At 45.9% G+C, this 23,553-nt stretch overlaps 1 protein-coding gene across 1 annotated transcript in view; it reads left to right on the top strand.

Moving 5' to 3' along the window:
• SHLD1 (shieldin complex subunit 1) overlaps positions 1-23,553 on the top strand; it is a 118,990-nt gene that overhangs the window by 6,329 nt on the left and 89,108 nt on the right. Inside the window, exon 2 of the mRNA XM_089665503.1 lies at positions 6,030-6,214. Within this exon, the coding sequence (XP_089521629.1) occupies positions 6,034-6,214 (181 nt within the window). The 5' untranslated portion in view covers positions 6,030-6,033. The remainder of the gene's footprint in view (positions 1-6,029; positions 6,215-23,553) is intronic.

Here is a 23,553-nt window from a genome sequence, read left to right as displayed (position 1 = left end):
CCAGATATAGTGAATGCAGGGTCCAGGGAGACCAGATATAGTGAATGCAGGGTCCGGGGAGACCAGATATAGTGAATGCAGGGTCCAGGGAGACCAGATATAGTGAATGCAGGGTCCAGGGAGACCAGATATAGTGAATGCAGGGTCCTGGGAGACCGGATATTGTGAATGCAGGGTCTGGGGACAGTGGATATAGTGAATGCTGGGTCCGGGGAGACCAGATATAGTGAATGCCGGGTCCGGGGAGACCAGATATAGTGAATGCCGGGTCCGGGGAGACCAGATATAGTGAATGCAGGGTCCGGGGAGACCGGATATAGTGAATGCAGGGTCCGGGGAGACCGGATATAGGGAATGCAGGGTCCGGGGAGAGCGGATATAGGGAATGCAGGGTCCGGGGAGAGCGGATATAGTGAATGCAGGGTCCGGGGAGAGCGGATATAGTGAATGCAAGGTTTAGTAAGCCTTTAACTACATTTGTTTTGGAACTGATGGACTCCAATGCACCATGCCTTTCCACTGTGTGCACGCTCCAGTAGGGGACTGCCTTTTAGCAATCTCACGTCCCATGCAGGGCTATGGTCCCTGCATCATACTTCATGACACCAAAGTAGGGGACTGGTCTAGCAGAGCAGGGGATCAGGTAAGTAAAACTGCTTTACCTGGTTCCCCCTACACATAAACAAGCAGTTCACCCTTGCAGTACAGGCACAGTCCGTTTTGCCCAAATTAGTTTTGCCAGAATTCAGTTGTAAGAGGAAAGGAAATTGTTAAGAATAGAGAGGCGTTTGATAAAAAATAATAGTAGTAAAAATATCTGGTTTTATGTAAATGTTCAGGTTGTCGGGTATGTTAGATCCCAGCAATGACCAACAAATGACCGCATTGCACCTTAGCACCTGCTATGGTCATATAGGCAGGCTGTCGCAGAGGCTTGCTCCGCCCTCTAGTGGTTTGTAAAGGTAATGGAAACAGTTGCAGGTAAATCCAGCTGTTTTCAGGCTTCATTCTCGATAACAGATGTTCTGATAGAAATGTGGACAGTGCTGGTCTCTCGTAATGAAGATTTGCCTATTTGGCTGTCACTTTTTTAATAGAAACTCCTTACTGCCAACAAAAGGGATCATCACATATCAATAACAAGGTAAAAAAAAAACGACAAAATCAAACAATTGTAATTATCATAGTGTATTATTCAGGAAAACCATTCCCCTATGTCTGTGTCCCTTTACCTGCCATAGTTATAGTCCTGTTATGCCATTATTGCTATTATAGAAGAGAGGCATAGAGGGCATGACATGAGCAGAGGTTACAGTGTTACTAAACCCCCAACAGTACAATCAGTCTGTAGATGCAGTAAAGCATGCTTGTTATACTCACTGTGGAACCTAAGGGGTTAATCCTCCGCATTGTGTAAAAAGGCTGTGTTCTCTGATCCTCCCCTTCTACTGTCCCCAATCCATCTGCTGATAGAACAGAGCCTTGGAGGCAAGCTGCACATGCTCAGTTTGGTGTGTATTGCTAGAGTTTTTTTTTTTTTTTTTTTTGTTCTTGGGAGGGTGCATGTGATCAGCACAGTCCAGATAGAGGGTAAGGGGTCCTGCAGCCTCATAGGACAGTGAGATGAGAATTAAAACTCCTGCAAGCTTTAACCAGTGCCCTGCTTGACACTGATAGAAGTCACAAGACTGCTCTAACTGCTGATGAGAAAAGGTGTCTAGCAGTTTATATTTACTAAAATAATTGCATTTCCATGTTTTGTGTACTGTGGTAGACCAGATATAGTGAATGCAGGGTCCGGGGAGACCGTATATAGTGAATGCAGGGTCCGGGGAGACCAGATATAGTGAATGCAGGGTCCTGGGAGACTGGATATAGTGAATGTAGGGTCTGGGGAGACCAGATATAGTGAATGCAGGGCCTGGGGAGAGCGGATATAGTGAATGCAGGGTCCGGGGAGACCAGCTATAGTGAATGCAGGGTCCGGGGAGACCAGCTATAGTGAATGCAAGGTCCGGGGAGACCAGCTATAGTGAATGCAGGGTCCGGGGAGACCAGCTATAGTGAATGCAGGGTCCGGGGAGACCAGATATAGTGAATGCAGGATCCTGGGAGACCAGATATAGTGAATGCAGGGTCCGGGGAGACCGGATATAGTGAATGCAGGGTCTGGGGAGACCAGCTATAGTGAATGCGGGGTCCGGGGAGACCGGATATAGTGAATGCAGGGTCCGGGGAGACCGGATATAGTGAATGCAGGGTCCGGGGAGACCGGATATAGTGAATGCAGGGTCCGGGGAGACCGGATATAGTGAATGCAGGGTCCGGGGAGACCGGATATAGTGAATGCAGGGTCCGGGGAGACCGGATATAGTGAATGCAGGGTCCGGGAAGACCAGATATAGTGAATGCAGGGTCCGGGGAGACCGGATATAGTGAATGCAGGGTCCAGGGAGACCAGATATAGTGAATGCAGGGTCCGGGGAGACCGGATATAGTGAATTCAGGGTCCTGGGAGACCGGATATAGTGAATTCAGGGTCCTGGGAGACCGGATATAGTGAATGCAGGGTCCGGGGAGAGTGGATATAGTGAATGCAGGGTCCTGGGAGACCGGATATAGTGAATGCAGGGTCTGGGGAGACCGGATATAGTGAATGCAGGGTCTGGGGAGACCGGATATAGTGAATGCAGGGTCTGGGGAGACCGGATATAGTGAATGCAGGGTCTGGGGAGACCGGATATAGTGAATGCAGGGTCCTGGGTTTAGTAACACTTTTGTGAGATCCACCAAGACAAGGGTATAGTCCATTGACCTGACCTGAGTATCCGGAAGACAGTAACGAATAAAACTCACGTTGAGAAAACAATGACATTGCCCCCTCTGTTATGTGACAAATTATAGGCCAAGCCATTGGCTACTAGACCTGAGCACTGCACCATGGGAGATCACACGTTCTCCCATTCTTGTAAGCACCACATATTTTGCAAGGACCAGGACAAAGGAAGAAGCAGGAGGGGGTCGCTGTGATGGTGGGTATAATTGGGCTGTGGGGTTGGGTGTCACTTCGCCCTGACTGGTCTCTTTAAAGACTTGACTTGCAGAGGCATGATGGAACTTGTAGTCCTGCGGCTCTCAGGTTGCCTACCCCTGGCCTAGGCAATCAGAAGCGGAAGTTGTCCTCCCCCATCCTTTCCTGTAGTAACAGGTCCCAGAAGACTACGGGGCCATTCACAAAGCGCAGTGCAGTGGGCAAGCTGTCACAGCCCACACTGAAGATGCCGAGGAGACAGGACGGTTGGTCAACCCGGCCGGTGTGAGGACACCGTGGGATCAAGGGGCAGGTGAGTGTCCGTTTTTTAAAAGTCAGCAGCTACAGTTTTTTTTGTAGCTGCTGACTTTTATTTTTTTTTTATTCCAACTGGAACTCCACTTTAACCCCTCGCCTGCCGGGCACTTCTACCCCCTTCCTGCCCAGGCCAATTTTCAGCTTTCAGCGCTGTCGCACTTTGAATGACAATTGCGCAATCATGCAACATTGTACCCATATGAACTTTTTATCATTTTTTTTCTCACAAATAGAGCTTTCTTTTGGTGGTATTTACTCACCGCTGGGGGTTTTACTTTTTGCGCTATAAACAAAAAAAGAACAACAAATTAAAAAAAAATTTCTTTGTTTTCTATTATATAATTTTTCAAACAGGTAATTTTTCTCTTTCACTGATGTGCACTGATAGGCGACACTGATAGGTGGCACTGATGGGCAGCACTGATGGGCACTGATAGGCAGCACTGATGTGCACTGATAGGCAGCAGTAATGAGTTGGCACTGATAGGTGGCACTGATAGGTGGCACTGATAGGTGGCACTGATGAGCTGGCACTGATGATGGGTACTGATAGTTGGCACTGACTGGCGGCACTGCTGGGCGGCACTGATGGGTAGAGGTGGGTGGAACTGGTGGGTGGCACTGCTGGGCACCGATCATCAGGACACTGATCATCAGTGCCCTGATGATTGGTGCTGATCCCCGCTCTGACAACTGCCGGTTCTCAGCAGTACTTTCCTCATGCTCTGACAGCGTGAGGAAAGTGCAGCCGAGAACGGGCAATTGCATTTCCCGGCGATCAGTGTGTCATTGGACATGGCTGATCATGTGGTAAAAGGCCGCTGTGATTGGCCTTTCACCACATCACATGATCAGCTGTGTCCGTAGGACACAGCAATCATGCAGATTGCCGGGTGCGCGCCCCTTGTGGCGTGCAGGAGAGAGCGTCTGGGAGGACGTCATATGACGCCCTCCCAGAACTGGCCGGCCGCAGTGCAGCCATCATTCGGCTATCTGCAGTCAGCAACTAGTTAAAGCATTAAAGCTTCCTTTTTTAAAAAATGAATGTAACAAACATATCTTACCTGCCGGGTCTGTGCAGTAGTTTTGCACAGAGCAGCTCCGATCCTCTTCTTCTTGGGTCCCCCCGCGGGCACTTCAGACTCCTCCTCTTCAGTGTGTGCCCCATGCAAAGCTGTGTTCCGTGGGGGCACCCATGCAGGCTCGCTCCCGAGCCGTCCTGTCTGCGTCCAACGACACAGAGCAGGAAGCTCGGCCCTGCCCCCCACTCACTTGGCACAGCATTTGATTGACAGCATCGGAAGCCAATGACCCCCGCTGCTGTCACTCTGTCTAGGGAAGAGGGAGACAACAGTGAGAGCTTCTGCTCTCGTGCATATCATCGTATTGGGCTAAGGTAAGAATAAGTGGGGGCTGGGGGGATTCTGCCGCACAGGTGGTTTTTCACTTGCCCCCAGGGCAGCTGTTCCTCCCACCCATCCCTTGTCCCATCCTTGTCACAGAAGGAAGGCCCCCCCCTTCCTCCCTATAGTAAACATTGCGCCCAGGGCAGCTGTCCCTGCCGTCCACCCCTTGTCCCAATTTTGGTGCTGTATGCTACATTTTTAGTTCTGGGTTTAATTCCCCATATACACTGTTCCAATTTAAAAAAAAAAAAATATCACTCAGTGGGTGGTCCTCACAGACCCCTCCCACGCAATATCCTTTGATTGAAAAATTTAAAGGCACCTGACCAGCCAAACAGTGGCTGCATCCAATCAGATGCAGCCCTGTTTGGGTATTCTGCCAGCTGTCAGAATACTCGAGCCCAGCAGGAGGCTTCTAAGGGGGCCACATTTAGGCAGGCCATAGACGGGTCGTTTATCGGCCGAATTGTCGGCAGATAAACGAAAAGTCGGTCGTTGTCGCCATGGATGCTGTCACCAATGTGACAGCAATACGTACAGGGATCATATATATAATTTTTATTTTCCCCCTGAATCCTTCCTACGAACTGAAAGTCCAGTCCTAGCTATTATATTTATGTCTTGTGGTTGCAACAAATGTATCCAATTGTATCCAAATAAAAACATAATGTTATACAAATGGATACATTTGCAACATAAATATAATAGCTAGGACTGGACTTCCAGTTCGTAGGAAGGATTCAGGGGGCAAATAAAAATTATATATATATATGACTCAGTAAAAAGAATGCTGGCAACCTTGCAGGTCACGGCTCATGGGCAGATTTTTTATCGGTAAATTGCTGGGAAAATTGTCCGATTGTCCAAATCAGCCGCGAATTTCCCAACATGACCGATAAAAAAAAACTTTGCAAGAAACCAGAAAAATGGCCGACCAATTAACCCACTAACAGTGCGAAAATCAGCCGTTTTTTTTTTTTTTTGGCCGAAAAATCGGCTGATTTTCGACCTGTCTATAGCTGGCATTAGACCTGGTGAAATGGATTATTTAGATCTCTCTGTGTGTGACAATATCACACAATGCTGTCAGTTTGGATAATCTGTTATAGTTTGGATTGGGCCTTGAATTTTAAATGAAGAAAAAAGGGATCTAGATACTGTATATGTGTTTTTCAATACAGCCAGGGTGACTGACTGCAGGACAATGGCAGTTCTGCAGGACAATGGCAGTTCTTGTGTTCTATGATTTCTCATTCCGTTGTTTGTCCCGGTAGGAGAATGGAGCCGTCGGGAGCAGCAGCCAGCCAGTGGTCTGAATGTAGCAGTGTGCTGGACCTCTCCTGTACATATGATATATCAAAGAGTCTTCATCAGCCAGAACCCACTACTGGGACACTGGAGGACGATTCCAGCTGTGCCTTAACCTCGGCTTCACCAGGATCTTCACTGAACAACACTGGTAGGGGGTCACTCTTCTCATTCGGGACTTTTGGATTTCAGTAAAGGAAGGATAAACTATACAACCTGGAAAATGAGGATCAATTAATAAAAAAAACACTTTTACAAAAGCAGAGCTTTTTTCCAGTGGGAACGTGGAGGAACACTGTTCCGACACTGGGATTGGAGGGTTTATAGTTGCTGGGGTATCTATTAATGTAGGGGTCTCTTGTTGCTGGGGAGGTCTGTTGTTCCTAGTGGGGGATCTTTTGTTGCTTGGGGGGTCTTATGTTGCTGGGAATGTCAGTTGTTGGTGTGAGAAATCTAGTGTTACGGGAGTTGGTCTATTGTTGCTGGCTGCTGGGGGATTTATTGTAGCTGATGGGGATCTATTGTTGTTGGAAGGGTATTTTGTTGTGAAGGGCATCTATTTTTGCTGCGAGGGTATTTTGTTGTGAAAGGGATCTATTGTTGCTGGGAGGGTATTTTGTTGTGAAAGGGATCTATTGTTGCTGGGAGGGTATTTTGTTGTGAAAGGGATCTATTGTTGCTGGGAGGGTATTTTGTTGTGAAGGGGATCTATTGTTGCTGGGAGGGTATTTTGTTGTGAAAGGGATCTATTGTTGCTGGGAGGGTATTTTGTTGTGAAGGGGATCTATTGTTGCTGGGAGGGTATTTTGTTGTGACAGGGATCTATTGTTGCTGGGGGGTGGTTTTTTGTGAAGGGCATCTATTTTTGCTGCGAGGGTATTTTGTTGTGAAAGGGATCTATTGTTGCTGGGAGGGTATTTTGTTGTGAAAGGGATCTATTGTTGCTGGGAGGGTATTTTGTTGTGAAGGGCTTATATTGTTGCTGGGAGGGTATTTTGTTGTGAAGGGGATCTATTGTTGCTGGGAGGGTATTGTGTTGTGAAGGACATATACAGTATTGTCGCTGGGAGGGTATTTTGTTGTGAAGGGGATCTATTGTTGCTGGGAGGGTATTTTGTTGTGAAGGGCATCTATTGTTGCTGGGAGGGTATTTAGTTGTGAAGGGCATCTATTGTTGCTGGGAGGGTATTTAGTTATGGAGGGATCTATTGTTGCTGGGAGAGTATTTTGTTATCAAGGGCATCTATTGTTGCTGGGAGGGTATTTAGTTATGAGAGGGATCTATTGTTGCTGGGAGAGTATTTTGTTATCAAGGGCATCTATTGTTGCTGGGAGGGTATTTAGTTATGAGGGGGATCTATTGTTGCTGGAAAGGTATTTAGGTATGAGGGGCATCTATTGTTGCTGGGAGGGTATTTAGTTATGAGGGGTTTTACTATGTGGGCTGCGTGTGTTTTACTGTGTAAGCACATTGCTGTGTATTGCTCTGCTATGCACAGCTATACAAAGCAGTGTTCAAGAGCTGACAGGGGAGAGATCTGTATTGCTTACATAGACCTCTCCCCCGTCAGTGATACTCGGTGCCGGCGGGGAATCACCGTCTGGGAATCACCGTCTGGGAATCACCGTCTGGGACCCAGTGATCGACAGCTAAAGCTGCCAATGGTGGCGCAGGTAGGGCGTGTGTGTGTCCCCTACTCTGAAATGCAAAGCACTTATATATACACGTGATTTTCCACAATCAGATCTTTATTATTTTTTGGCAACAACATGGTGTGGGCGTATTTCTGCCAGTTATATGCTGTGTTACACCCCTTTAGCCTGTGTTTTAGAACAGCGGTCTCCAAACTGCGGCCCTGGGGCCGGATGTGGCCCTTTGCTTATTTTTATCCGGCCCTTGAGGCACTATTCTTCCCTCTGATAAAAGGCACCATTCCCCCCGACTGACACCTACAATGGGCCATTATTCTCCCCACTGACGCCAACATTGGGGGACTATTCCTCCCACTGACACCAACAATGGGCCATTATTCCTCCCACTGATACCAATGATGGGGCACTATTCCTCCCACTAATACCAATGATGGGGCACTATTCCTCCCACTAATACCAATGATGGGGCACTATTCCTCCCACTGACACCAATGATGGGGCACTATTCCTCACACTGACAGCAACAGTGGGCCATTATTCTTCCCACTGACACCAATGATGGGGCACTATTCCTCACACTGATACCAATGATGGGGCACTATTCCTCCCACTGATACCAATGATGGGGCACTATTCCTCCCACTGACACCAATGATGGGGCACTATTCCTCCCACTGATACCAATGATGGGGCACTATTCCTCCCACTGATACCAATGATGGGGCACTATTCCTCCCTCTGACACCAATGATGGGGCACTATTCCTCACAAAAACACCAATGATGGGGCGCTATTTCCCCCACTGATACCAACAATGGCGCAGCACAGTGGCTAAATGGTTAGCACTTCTGCCTGGCAGTACTAGGGTCCTTGGTTCGAATCCCAGCCATGGCACCTCCTGCCTGGAGTTTGCATGTTCTCCCTGTGCCTGCGTGGGTTTCCTCCAGGTACTCCGGTTTCCTCCCACACTCCAAAGACATGCTGGTAGGTTAATTGGATCCTGTCTAAATTGTCCCTAGTATGTGTATGTATGAATGTGAGTTAGGGACCTTAGATTGTACACCCCTTGAGGGTTAGGGACTGATGTGAATGTACAATATATATGTAAAGTGCTGTGTAAATTGACGGCGCTATATAAGTACCTGAAATAAATTAATAAATAAATTATTCCTCCCACTGACACCAATGATGGGGCACTATTCTCCCTACCGACACCAACAATGGGACCTAGTTTTTGCCACTGACACCAACAATGGGCAATTATTCCTCCCACTGACACCAATGATGGGCCACTATTCCTCCCATTGATACCAACACTGGGGTACTATTCCTCCCACTGACACCAACGATGGGGCACTAGTCCTCTCCCTAATACCAAATATGGGGCACTAGTCCTCTCCCTAATACCAAATATGGGGCACTGTTTAGTCCCACTAATGCCAAAATATTTTCTACTCCCACTAGCCACAGTCCGGCCCCTCTAAAGTCTGAAAGATAGTAAGCTGGCAATTTGTATAGAAAGTTTGGAGACCCTGTTTTAGAATAACATGGAGATGAAGCCTCCATCAATCAAGATATAATATCCCACATGCATTGAGTTTAGCTGGTTATATGGCATGGAGGAGGAGGGAAGGAGAATGCTGTTATTTACCACTGTGTATACACCCACATGTGTGACTATGTAGTCACATGGACTGCCCAGAGGATGCTCTGGGGAAGGAATACACTGAAAAATGAGCATGTGCACTAGCTGCCAACACTGCTCTGCAAAATCGCCAACTGCAGTGGGGACATGGACAGAAGGGGGAGACAGAGAACAGCAGGATCAACCAGTTTTTTTTTTGTTTTTTTTGCAGAATTCAGAAAACGAATCTCATAGTGAATGGGACTATGAACAGCTTGTAATACAGATTTTTATAGTTTTTAATGATGTGGGTTTAATGTCACTTTTTGCTTTCTTGCTCCGCCCCCAGCTTCTTCCCAGCAGCAGTACAATGTAAGGGGGGTCCACAGTGATGTAAAGGAGGGTGGGGGACTGTTGACTTCTGATGGTGGGGGGGCTAGTGCCATCTGATGTAAGGGGGGGTGAAATGCTCTGGATATCCAGTCTTACTGATACAGCCGGCCCTTTGAGGGCAACCATAATGCTGATGTGGCCCGCAATGACATTGATTTTGACACCCCTGTCCTAAGCATTGTAAGAAGGGGAGGTGTATGTAGTCCAAATCAGGGGAGCAGCCTGGGGTGACAGTGATGCTCCTACATACAGTACGGTCTGTGAGCTTTGTTACCCTAGGACAGGAATTGTTGCTGGCAGGATCGCCAGATGAACATCTAAGGATTGCTAATCTGCAAAATTACATTTTTGTTTTTGGGTTTAAATATGATTTAAAGAATATGAAGAATATAAAGATATAAAGATATAAAAGGTGCTAAATAACTCAGCTCTGTAATTATTATTATATAATGATCTTTGATAATTGGAATCTGTAGCCTACCTGGACTGATCTGGCTAAGAATAGAACCTGCCTCTATTCATCTTTAAATCTAACACCTTGTTATTTAATCTTCCAATGATAAAAATAGTAACTTCCTTCATTGTTTGAAAGATACACGCGGCTTCAGAGAGAAATTCTGATGAACATCTTAAACTATTACCCAACAGCCGCATTAAATATACATTTCTGCAGCTTGCTGGTGCTGAAATGAGAACTCCTTTGAGCTTTCCGTGGACTTGCAAAATATCTGAAGGAACAGCGGCGGAAATGAATTTCCAGATAGGGAAGACTCGTTCAGCTGCGTTATTAAATCTGGGGAGAGTCAAAACATCTCCAGTATTATCTTCATTATGAAGTTGAAACACAAACATCTGCACTTTACATGGGATATAATAACCTCGAATAAACAGACGCTGCTGAGAGCGATCTACAGTATCTAGAATGTTGGCGTCAGTGGGAGGAATAATGGCCCATTGTAGGTGTCAGTGGGGAGAATAGTGGCCCATCGTTGGTGTCAGTTTGGGGAATAATGGCCCATTGTAGGCGTCAGTGGGGGGAATAGTGGTGTCAGGGCTCGGGGTATGACCAGAGGTGTGTGGACTGACACAGGGAAACGCAGGCTTCAGATATGGTATAAATAAGACAATTTATTAGGACTAACAATACAAACATAAACGCAGTGCACCAAACCCCAAGCTAACACAAATACATACAACAAGGTGAAACAAACCCAAACCTAAACTGATAAAGATACACAGGTACATACACATATAGAGCACAACGTAGTCAGGCAGGCCGGGTCGATAACTATCGGGAAGGTAGGTACAGGAGGAGCAGGCAGAGAGTAGTCAGGTCACGGGCCGGGTACAGCAACTAACGGACAGGTAGGTACAGGGGGTCAGGCAGAGAATGGTCAGGGTCACAAGCCAGGGATCAAACAGGAGAAGTCAGCAGAGGTCAGGATCATGCAGGGTCGGCAACAAGTCAGGCAGAAACAGGAACAGGAATGCAGGTTACAAGATACAGGGGCCCATGGAAAAACACACACCAAGGCCAAGACTGTGAGTCTGGCCATTCCTTAAATACAACCCCTGCAATCAGCTTCAGGTGTTTGGGCTGACTGCAGGGGTGAGTCTCTGATTGCTGAGAGCACCCGCTGGCCAGCCCTGGTACTGCAGCCCACAAGGCAGGTGAGTCCCACCACTATTGGCAAGTCCATTCCTGACAAGTGGCCCATTGTTGGTGTCAGTTTGGGGAATAAGGGCCCATTGTAGGTGTCAGTTGGGGGGGGGGGCTTTTATTAGAGGGAAGAATAGTGCCCCAAGGGCCAGATAAAGATAAGCAAAGGGCCACATGAGGCCCCAGGGCCGCAGTTTGGAGACCCTTGTTCTAAAACATGTAGACTGCAAGACCAAATACTTTCAGGGTCCAGGAAACTGACCAGACCTTTTCCGATCATGTGACTGCCCTGACAGCGAATCACTATCACCTCTATGCTGACGACACCCAAATCTACCTCTCCACCCCTCACCTCACCCCCACTATCTCCGCCCGCATCACTCACCTCCTAAATGACATCTCAGACTGGATGTCGCTACATTTCCTCAAGATTAACCTCTCCAAAACCGAGCTTCTCGTCTTTCCCCCTGCCCACACCCCCCCCATCCTATCCATCATCACCAACAACTCCACTATCACTTCCGCCCCGCAAGCCAAAGTCCTTGGCGTCATTCTTGACGCGAACCTCTCCCTCCAACCGCATGTCAAATCACTCACAAACACATGCAGGCTCCATCTTCGCAACATTGCCAAGATCCGCTCCTTCCTCACCCCAGACACCACCAAACTTCTAGTACACTCCCTCATCATCTCACGCCTGGACTACTGCAACTCCCTCCTCACTGGCCTACCCAAGTGCAGGCTCTCCCCGCTCCAGACCATCCTGAACTCAGCTGCCAGACTCATCCACCTCACCACCCGCTCCACCTCTGCCACCCCCCTCTGCCTCTCCCTCCACTGGCTCCCGATTGCCCAACGCATCAAATTTAAACTCCTTACCCTGACCTACAAAGCCGTTCATAACACTGCCCCTGACTACCTCACCAACCTGATCCCCAAGTACTGCCCTACCCGTACCCTTCGCTCCTCACAGGACCTCCTTCTATCCTGCTCCCTGGTCTCCTCCTCCCATGCACGACTGCAGGACTTCTCCAGGTCCTCCCCCATCCTCTGGAACTCACTGCCCCAATCCATCAGACTGTCGCCTTCTCTATTCACATTCAGGCGCTCCCTCAAAACCCATCTCTTCAGGGAAGCCTACCCCACCCTCACCTAACGGCCATCCTCCCTCATTCCTCCTACCACTTCATCCCCCCCAGCCACTTCCTACTGTACCTTTACCCCCTCCCTCCTAGATTGTAAGCTCGTAAGAGTAGGGCCCTCTTACCCCTCGTACGCTGTCTGTCTTTGTTGTACTGTGCCATGTATTGTCCCCCCTATTGTACAGCGCTGAGCAAACCCTTTGGCGCTATATAAACTCGTAGTAATAATAATAATAATAATAATCACGGCGGTCACATGACCATAAAACCTCTTCACGGCCGGGAGGCGCCAGCGTGAAGAGGTTAAGCTGAAAAAACACTGAGGGATTATTACTACTTTAAAGTGGTTGTACACCGTCACATACTGTCGGGAAAATAATGATTTGATTCCCTGCAGATTTTGTAAGTTTGCCCAATTACAAAGATATGAAGGGTCTATAATTTTTGTCACAGGTGTATTTTAAATGATAGAAACAGAATACCAACCAAAAATACAAAAAAACACACAATACAAATGTTATTGGTGTTGGTGTTTATTTTTTCTTCCATGGATCTGCCTTGCAAAAATTAAACTTCCTAGCAGGGGTTATAGCCAGGGGCAGACTGACCATTTGGAAACTCGGGCACTGCCCGAGGGCCCGGGGTCAGTAGGGGTCCCCATGAGATGCCCCTGGTACCTTTTTCATAGGCTTTTTTGAGTTTGAGCAAGGACACAGGGGCTCCATGATACCCTATTGCCCGGGGGCCACCATGAGTTGTCAGTCCGCCCCTGGTCATAGCTCTTTGTTGATACCAGAGCCCTGATCAGGGCTGTGGATAAGGGGGTACCACCAGTCCTCCTGTACAGGGCCCAGGCCAGTAGGAGGGCCTAGGCAGCTATGTGAATCGGATGTGGGCAGGGAAGGTGATCAGCACAGTGTGGCGGGACAGTTACTGGAACCGATCCCCTGTACGGCTGTCTCTGCAGCAGCTGAAAGCTAGCTTCTTCTCCACTCCATCCCACTGGCTTTTAGCTGCTGTTGAGAGAGCCATACAGGGGATGGATTGGTTCCAATAATTGCCCCCTTCCTTTCCTGAACGAACACGATGAGTGATCGGTACTGATCACTCACTGTGTTCATTCATAAGTGAAGCATAGTAAACTGTGTGGTTTTTTTTTTGGCAGGGCCCTGTCAGGTTTGCTGTATGGGGCCCCGTGGCTTCTGTCAGCAACCCTGGCCGTGATCAGTGGACTAATAGGGGAACCCTACACCATTTAATATTTGGAGAATAGAGTATTTAACAGGAGACTGCAATGTGGAAGTCCCCGATCCAGAGGTAATAGACACTTTGCAGAAACGTGACCGTGCCACCATGCCGACATATTGGTTTTGTAATTGAAGTTTATCTGAAGCTGTGATGGACAGATTGATGAAGCAACAAACAAATGCTTCAACCGCCTATCTTCACAGTGACAAGGGAAGCGGCGGTATAATAAATTAGACATTAACTCAAGACAAGAGAGATAGATGTTGATTGCTCAGTGCCTTTCTGAATTGTAATTGTGCATTTGCTTCGTTTAAAAAGAGAACATAATCCATTTTACAACATTCAGTTGCCAGGTAAAATGTATTTAAATTTAATTTAAAGGGATTTCCGTTTTACCTGTTGAGGTATTTATCCTTTGTGATCCTTTTGATAAAGAAAGATGGCATATTATTGAAGATATGTAAGTCTTCTTGCTATTGCTTATTGTAATTAAAGTGGAATTATTGTCTCTCGTTAAAAAAAAATAAATAAAAAAATGTTCTGCAGCACTTAAAGAATATGTGAACCCAAGATTTCATATTCCTGATATGTCTCTCAGGGACTGTTTGGAAAGGTGACTATTAACCCCCCTGGCAGTAGCTCGGGGTTAACTTTCAGTATCAGAAGCGGTAACCCCAAGCTACACTCGGGAATACCCTGCAGCATTGCTCCGGGATCCCTCCAGCACTTACCTTGTCCTGTGCTCCCGCGATGTCCCCCCTGCAGCGTCCCCGGCCATCTCCTCCAGCCAATGCTGGCATCTGTCTTCTGGGTTCCGTTCCCTGCGAGCGTCGGGACGTACGGGGGACGGAACTGGCGGGAATTTTAAAAATGTTAAAAACTGACATTCACTAAATACACTAAAATCACATAGTATAACATTCCTGTATCAAACCATTTCACATACACTTTGTCCCGAGTGCTTTGTCCTGTGTCCTGCCTGCATTTTTACCACCCTTTCTGCCTGGAAACTGAGAAACATCCATGGCGTCCAAAAAGCGTCCCTTTAGGTCAAAAGCGGTTTTAGACCGGCTAGAGAACAGCGATAGTAAATCAGAACTACTTGCAGAATTGAGTGATAATGATTCGTGGGGGAAATTCCTCATCAGACACTGAAAACGATTTTGCGACTTTGCTCAGCGATGTGCGAACTTGGCGCTGTATTTCACATTTCAGTGTTTTTGGTTTGATTATATTATTGAATTAAATTTATTATTATTATATTATTATTTTTTAGGATTATTTATTAAATTATAATTTATGATTTTGTGTTTCAAATTTTATCCTACCCGGGATGTTTACTAGACTTTTGTTCGGACAGATTTCAGTGAGTTATTTCTAAAAATTACAGCCTACAATAAAAAAAGACATATTTCCATGCAAACAAATTTACCGCTTTGAGCACAGAAATACTGACATAATCAGACTGCTAGGGAGGTTAACCCCTTCGGTTCCATTTTTATTATATATTCAGGTTTTCGCTTAGTCGCACTGAAAAAGCCTCCCTGCCAGTGAAGTTCACTTCATACAGATCCCTTTGATGGGGTGGCCGCATGATTTACCAACTTCATGTAGGCTGTGCCTGCCTGGGTGGGATGGGAAGATGATGCTTGGAGGCATGAGTATCAACTTTGGCACTTCTGATTCAAAAGTCGATAGCTTGCCAGTCATAAGCTGGCCACGCCTAGAAGTCCCACCTACTGCTTTATGAATTGACATCACTGCCTCTGTTGTTAAAACCCTCCCACTCTGAGCTGCAGCGTCTCAGATGGGAAGTATGTGAGACACAAATGAAAGGATTTTTCTCAGTTAGAGGAGGTAAAGGCATTTTTTTTTTTTTATTTGGCTTGTGCTTGACATAGTAACTGGATTTGGGACTTGGTTGGACTATCATACAGCCTTCAGATGTACTGTAAATAAAAAGAACTCTCACTTCAGTTTTGTCACATGTAGCACTTTGTCCCATGTACCTACCTGATTTGTTAACCTAGCCTCGAGGTCTGACAGTGCGCCCCCCCCTTCCCCTTGCAGCTGTCCGACAATGTAGCTGCAAGGAGACGGCAGCATGATCCCTGCCCCTAACCCCCCTCCCACACATTCCTCTTGCCGTCCCTTGTCTGGGGCAAGTGCGTCTTTCCAATCAGACATCTCCTTGCTAGTTATGGTGTCAGATGGCTGCAGGTGGAGGGGAAGTACCTGTTCATGCTCAAAGCACATAGGAACATGAGACAAACTACTATGTGTGCTCTGTAAGCCTAGTTATGGGTTTGAACAAGGGTGGATAAAAATCAATGATTTTTTTTTAAAAATCTGATTTTTTTTATTTAAATCGGATTTTTTTTATTTAAATCAGATTTTTTTTTATTTAAATCTGATTTTTTTTTAAATAAAATGCTTTTTGAGGAAAATATATTACCATCCAAAGGTCATTCCATCATGAAATAAAGATTAGTTTTGGAATTATGTAGAATAAGGCTGTATATGTTTAATTTTTTTGGTAAATAAATTCCATGAATCCATTCACAATGTCAGGCTCTTCCAGAGGTTTGTGTAAGATTATTGGGCAGTTTCTCTGCCTACAAGATATTATCACAGATGCTCGGTTTACTTTTGCAGTTCTCAAAACTGAATTTGACTCAGCGGAGATCACATGCCTCTTCTTCACAGCAAAAATGTTATAACATGAACAGAGTTAAGAAAAAGACCTTCATCCTAACTTCTACAAACCTATGAATACAGAATCAACCCCTTCAGTGCTAAATTTCAAGAAGTTCAGTGAATAGAATAGAAACAATATTTTTCTGATTGTTTGGAGTGGAATAGATCTGCACAAGAAGAAAGTGAAACTAAGTGTGAGGAGGAGGAAGGGGCTGACAGTCTAAGTTTCTTCAAATATATATATTTTGTTTAGCCAAATTAGTTACCAAACATGGATGTTTAAGCCAATCACATATGCTGGAATGTTATTGTTTCAGATGAATAAATCTATTTAAATTGTTATTATTAAGGTAATGATTATTTTTCTCCTTCCTAAGTACAACAGAAAAGTTGTCCAAATATGAATGATTAACCTATTAAACTGGGGATAAAAAAACTAATATGAAAAGTTGGTATTCTAAAAAACTTCATCTACTTGCATATTAAAGAATTAGTCTTTATGTAGGAAACTAGGATTTAAATCAAGCCTTACTGACTAGTGATTTAAATCGTGATTTAAATCGGTTTGATTTAAATCAAATCCACCCTGGTTTGAACAGGGTGCCCCATAAAGTCATTGATAATGTAGCTGGCAAGGAGACAGCTTCCTCCATAACAACCCCCCCTGCATTCCTCTTGCCTCCACTTTTCTGGATCAAGAGCTTGGAGCCCAGACTAGTGCCGCATTTCAATCAGTCATCTCCTTGCTAGTTATGTTGTGGGATGGCCGTGGGGAGAGGAGGAGCGCCCGGTCTACCTATGTTCAAAGCACATAGGAACACGAGACAAAGTGCTGTGTTCTTTGTATGCCTAGCCTTGAGGTCGGACAGGGCACCCTTTTCCTAGTTCTGTCTCCCATCTCAGCCGGCACTGATGGAGGAGGGTAAATCAGTCTTTTAACAAAGTCTTTTGTTTTACTGTATATCGTTACAATAATGCGTTTTCACATCTAGCGATTTGAGATCGCAGGCATAATCACCACGATTCTTCCCGCGATTCCAAATCGCACTGCAATGCTGCTAAAACGTGGCATGCTTGTTCGGGTGCCATCATTTTCAATGGTACCTAAACGCGGTGCAGGTTCGCCACTATTGTTATGCGATAAATCGCCCAAAAAAGCAGCAGGAACTTCCTTTAGGCGACAAGCTTCCCACAGTGCAGTTTACCACGATTGCAAAATTTACATGCAAAATTGAAAATGAATGACGCCGGAACAAGCATGCTGTGTTTTTGCCAGCAATGCTGTGCGATTTGGAATCGATCCCAAATCACTAGATGTGAACTAGCGCCTTCGTAGTAGGAGCACCCATTGTTTCAGTGTTCAGTTGTATCATTGCAGAAATGCCTTGATGATCATGATATCGTTGCTTTATATTTCACCCAGTAGCAGTAATTGCTGTCCTAAATGACTTTTACAGTTTTACAACATCCATTTCTCATTCAGAGGCAGGATGGATGGCTTCAAGGATACAGAAAATAAATGATTTCCTTGTGTAATATATCTTGTATCTCCTCAAACCTTAATTTACTGAGCAACATATATAAAGCAAGTAATAGGTTTGGCAGTTGCGTTGTATGAACATAGCCTGATATAATTTAAAATTCCTCCTAAGAAAATAAAATTGCATACTTGAGGGTTTACTGAAAGAGGAATTTCATCCTCCACCCATTATTTATTCTTTTTCTCCCTCACTTATCTGATACTCGGCTGTACACATTTCAAATACTCACCCAGACAGCGGATCCAGCATTGTCCTGCTGCAGGGGCAGACTGACAACTCATGGGGCCCCCGGGCAATAGGGGATTATGGGGCCCCTGTGTCCTTGGCCAAACTCAAAAAAGCCTATGAAAAAAGGTACCAGGGGCATCTCATGGGGCCCCCTACTGACCCCGGGCCCTCGGGCAGTGCCAGAGTTTCCAAATGGTCAGTCCGCCCCTGTCCTGCTGAGATCCTCTTCTCAGCAGCAATCGGGTCCTGCACACGTTTCTCTCTGACCTCATCAGAACCTTGCACCGGCTTTTCTGGGTTCTGGTGCAGCTTCCCAAAGATGCATCTCCAAGCTGCCCCCTTCTCTGTTAGTGAATAGGGTGATGTGCAGGGCTCCCGGTGCCTCTTGGGATATAAACATCACATATCCCAGGAGGCATCGGGGGCACTGATGTCATTGGCCTAGGCGGGCTGAAACTAATTGTTAAAAAAAATACATTTGCAGTGCAGGGGGAAGCATAAGGAGCATGTTAATTTAAAGGGTGAAGATCTGCTTTAAAGTAGAATTTCAGGCAATACCTAACTAGATTTAAAAATGCTCCCTCCCCTATCCTAACATCTATGCTGACTAACCTATGTAAGAGAAATGTAGCCAGTGCTGGGACAAAATCATCTACTTCCCAGAGCAAAAGTGTATTGTGTGTCAGCAAAAATCCCCCCCCCCAAAAAAAAAAAATTCAAGCACTAATCTGCACACTTAACCCCTAAGTAAAAATTCCCTTTGGAAGTGAAAATTCTCCCTAAACAAAAAATGTACCTTTTACCAGTACAAATCCCCCCCTTCCCAGTCCGAATTAGCTCCCTCAACAAATCTCCCCTCCTAGCACAAATCCTCTACCCCTCAAATTTCCCTTCTGAGCATAAATCCTATACTCCCTCAAAATTCACCTATCCCAACACAAATCCCCCCCAAATCCCCACTCCTAGCACTAATCCTCCCCCAAATTTCCCCTCCTAGCACAAATGCCCCCAATCATCCCTATTAGCACAAATCCTCTCCCCCTCAAATACCGCTTCTTAACACAAATCCACCCTCCTAGTACAAATCCCCCTCCAAATCACCCCTTCTAGGACAACCCTCCAAATCTCTAACCACACCCAGGGCAGCCGCCCCTCCTGCCCATTCCTTGTCCCAGCCCTGGATGTAGCCACTTATCTATGTTTCAGTCCACTCCGGTCTGGTCACGTGATTCTGTTTGTCAGCCAGTGATGGCTGACAGGGGGAGAGGAGAGAGCTCTGGACAACAGCTGGAATGCCTGGGAGTGATGACGTCAACCAAAGACTCCTCCATCCATTGTTGGAGCTCCCTCCTTTCTCTTGCAGCAGCTGCCGGCTGGCACAGGCAGCAGTGGTATAGAAAAGTAAGGGGCTTGTCACCACTGGGATGGTGCTTTTCAGTGTGGACCCCAATCTTTTTTTCAAATGGGAGAGTGCTGCAGTAATGGCTGAGCAGACAAGAGGATATCGGCAAAGGGAGGAGCCATTGCCATATATATATATATATATATATATATATATATATATATATAAATATATACACAGTTGTGTTCAAAATAATAGCAGTCAAACATCACTAACCGGATCAATCACTGTTTTTGGTAGAAATGATATTTCTACATGGCAAATAATTTCCTAGCAGGTGTAGTAGAGTAATAGAAATCCAACAGACCCAACAGTCATGACATGCATTCTGCTGATTCTGTGTCATTGAATCACTCATTGAAAGGGGCATGTTCAAAATAATAGCAGTGTGGAGTTCTATTAGTGAGGTCATTCATTCTTTGAAAAACAGGTGGCAGTTATTGCCCTTATTTAAGGAAGGAAGGCAGCAAATGTTGGACATGCTGGTTACAGTGCATTTCTCTCTGAACTTCTGAGGAAAAAGGGTCGTTCCAGACATTGTTCAGAAGAACAGCGTACCTTGATTAAAAAGTTGATTTGAGAGGGGAAAACATATAAAGAAGTGCAGAAAATGATCGGCTGCTCAGCTAAAATGATCGCAAATGCTTTAAAATGGCAACCAAAACCTGAAAGGTCAGCCAACAACCAGCTCCAGGAAGATGAAAGAAGGTGTGACGTTCCCTGTGAGGACTGTTACAATTAGAAGACGCCTATGTGAAGCCAAGCTATCTGCAAGAAGTCCCCGCAAAGTCCCACTGTTGAAAAAAAGACGTGTGCTGAAGAGGTTACAATTTGCCAAAGAGCACATTGACTGGCCTAAAGAGAAATGGTGCAACATTTTGTGGACTGATGAAAGTAAGATTGTTCTTTTTGGGTCTAGTGGGCGGAGACAGTTTGTCAGACGACCCCCAAACACTGAATTCAAGCCACAGTACACTGTGAAGACAGTGAAGCATGGTGGTGCAAGCATCATGATATGGGGATGTTTCTCATACTACGGTGTTGGGCCTATTTATCGCATACCAGGGATCATGGATCAGTTTGAATACATCAGAATACATGAAGAGGTCATGCTGCCTTATGCTGAAGAGGAAATGCCCTTGAAATGGGTGTTCCAACAAGACAACGACCCCAAACACACCAGTAAACGTGCAACATCTTGGTTCCAGACCAACAAGATTGATGTTATGGAGTGACCAGCCCAATCCCCGGATCTTAATCCAATAGAAAACTTGTGGCGTGACATCAAAAATGCAGTTTCTGAGGCAAAACCAAGAAATAGAGAAGAACTGTGGAATGTGGTCCAATCATCCTGGGCTGGAATACCTGATCACAGGGGCCAGAAGCTGGTTGACTCCATGCAACACAGATGTACAGCAGTTCTCAGAAACAGTGCGACTACAACCAAATATTCATGAAGTCATTCAAAGGAAAGCAAAATCTTTAAACATTTCTCAGTTTATATAGTGAATGTTTGAGTTTGTAAAGAAGAATACAAACACTGCGATTTTTTTGAACCGTCTAATATTCACTTTTCTTCAATTTTTTTAGAGGAACAACAAAAATGTGATATATTTTTCTTCATGTTGTGATTTGGAATAGAATGTGTCGTGTTCCCAATGCATTTGTGTGGATGGAAATAAAAGCTATTAGAAGGATTTTCAGCTTTATTCACTTTTTTCAACACACTGCTGTTATTTTGAACACAACTCTGTATATGTGTGTGTGTGTGTGTGTGTGTGTGTGTGTGTATATATGTACTTTTTTTTTTTTTTTTTAAGACAAAATTGGAATGCATGGACACACTGATTAATGGTGTGTGGGAAGTTCATGTAGATCTGCATCTAAGAACAGAGAACAATGACCTATTCAGGTCCCTTTTGAAGCTGAATTGCGTGGCATTTCTCAGTAGAGCTACAAATGACTCCATAGCTATATTTCTAAACTCTCTAGAGTGTTACTGTTGCCAGGAAATTTAGTACATGTGACCTTGAGGGTCTTCATTTGCTCCACAGTCTTCGCTAATGACTTTACTACCATTTGTCTTTTGCTATTTAAGCTTGGCTTCATTTTGCAGATAAGCTCATCTGAAACAAAAAGAGCTGTCTTCAGGTATGTTATGTTCTTCTGCACAGTGTGTGGGAGAACCCAACTAATGAATCCACTTTTCTTACGCTTCAGTGGGCAGGTGGATGGGGTTATACCTTCTGAGATCTTTATGTGCTGATCTCGCTGTGTTAGACTCATGAAGAGCGTATAGAGAAGGATGAGCTGGCACTATAATAGGTAAGGTGAGAAAAAATATTATAAATGTGAGAAAACTATCCTTCTGTGCTAATGTTCTCCTAACCCTATAAGACCTTACCAACACAGAAGGCTCATCAAAGTCTCCTGATCAGGATCTGCTCAGGTAGTCAGTGGGGGTCAGGGCAGATGGACTGCAACCATCAAGAATTGTCTGACATATACACATAGACTGGGGTAGGGGGCGGGGTGTGTGCAAGGGCATTTGTGTGGGTAGTTGGTGATGGAATGTTCACGGAGTCTGTCCTCCACACTGTAATGTAAAGGAACACTGTGATATAAAGGGGACTGCACTGTAAAGGGGCACTGTATTGATTACAGTGCCTCTTTTCAGCGGAGTCCCATTTATATCACAGTGCCTCTTTATATCACAGTGCCGCTTCACTTTACAGTGCCCCTTTACATTACAGTGCCCCTAGAGATTTAATCACACTGCCCCCTATATATTCAAAGAGATGGCCCAATCCAGCAAAGAGACATCCCCATCCTGCAAAATGACATCCCCATATAGTAAAGAGACAGGCCAGTCCAGCAAACAGATATCCCCATATAGCAAAGAGACAGCCCAGTCCAGCAAAGAGACCTCTCCATCCAGCAAAGAGACATCCCAATCCACAAAGACATAGGATGTCTCTGCTGAATGGGGATGTCCCTTGGGGATGTCCCTTCTTGGACTGTGCTGTCTCTTTGCTGGACCCAATCGAGCAAAGAGACTTCCCCGTCCAGCAAAGAGACTTCCATGCCCAGCAAAGAGGCAGCCCAATCCACCGCGGCTACAGAGCTGTCAGAGTGTGCTGGCCGGTGAAGGAGAGAGGACCTTCAGTTCAGCTGTGTGTGCAGCGGGCCGCTGGGGAGGTGTCTTTGCATCCTTGGTGGCGCTTCCTACTTGTCGCTGGAGCCATCACCGCCGCTCCTCCTGTCGGCCCTGCTTTAGGCATAGCCGCATAGCAGGAGGTGAGCGGCAGCCACCGTATGTGTTAGCCCCATCCAGACCATGGTCAACGTTTACCTCCCGCTGTGCAGCCCGGTCATCAACAGGATGCTCTTCTTAAGCCAGGCATTCCTGTCCCACCGGGCAAATGCCCGTTGCGCCCTATGGCCAGTTCGGGCCTTACTATATTGCCAAAAGTATTGGGACACCTGAATTTACACACAGATGAAATTTAATGGCATCCAAGCTATAACCGCTTCAACCCCTCTGGGAAGGCTGTCTACAAGGCTTAGGAGTGTGTCTATGGGAATGTGTGACTATTCTTCCAGAAGCACATTTGTGAGGTCAGGCACTGATGTCGGGGGAGGAGGCCTGGCTCGCAGTCTCCGCTCTAATACAGCCCAAAGGTGTTCTATGGTGTTGAGGTCAGGACTCTGTGCAGGCCAGTCAAGTTCCTCCACCCCAAAACTCGCTCATCCATGTCTTTATGGACCTTGCTTTGTGCACTGGTGCGCAGTCATGTTGGAACAGGAAGGGGCCATCCCCAATCTCTTCCCACAAAGATGTGAGCCGAAATTGTCCAAAATGTCTTGGTATGCTGACGCCTTAAGAGTTCCCTTCACTGGAA

The sequence above is a fragment of the Staurois parvus genome, unplaced genomic scaffold, assembly GCF_062004578.1.
Source record: "Staurois parvus isolate SC_StPar_1 unplaced genomic scaffold, SC_StPar_1.0 ptg002222l, whole genome shotgun sequence".
In the NCBI taxonomy this organism is placed as follows: domain Eukaryota; kingdom Metazoa; phylum Chordata; class Amphibia; order Anura; family Ranidae; genus Staurois; species Staurois parvus.
Note: the sequence above shows the minus strand (reverse complement) of the source record. Positions and strands in the feature narration are given on the sequence as shown.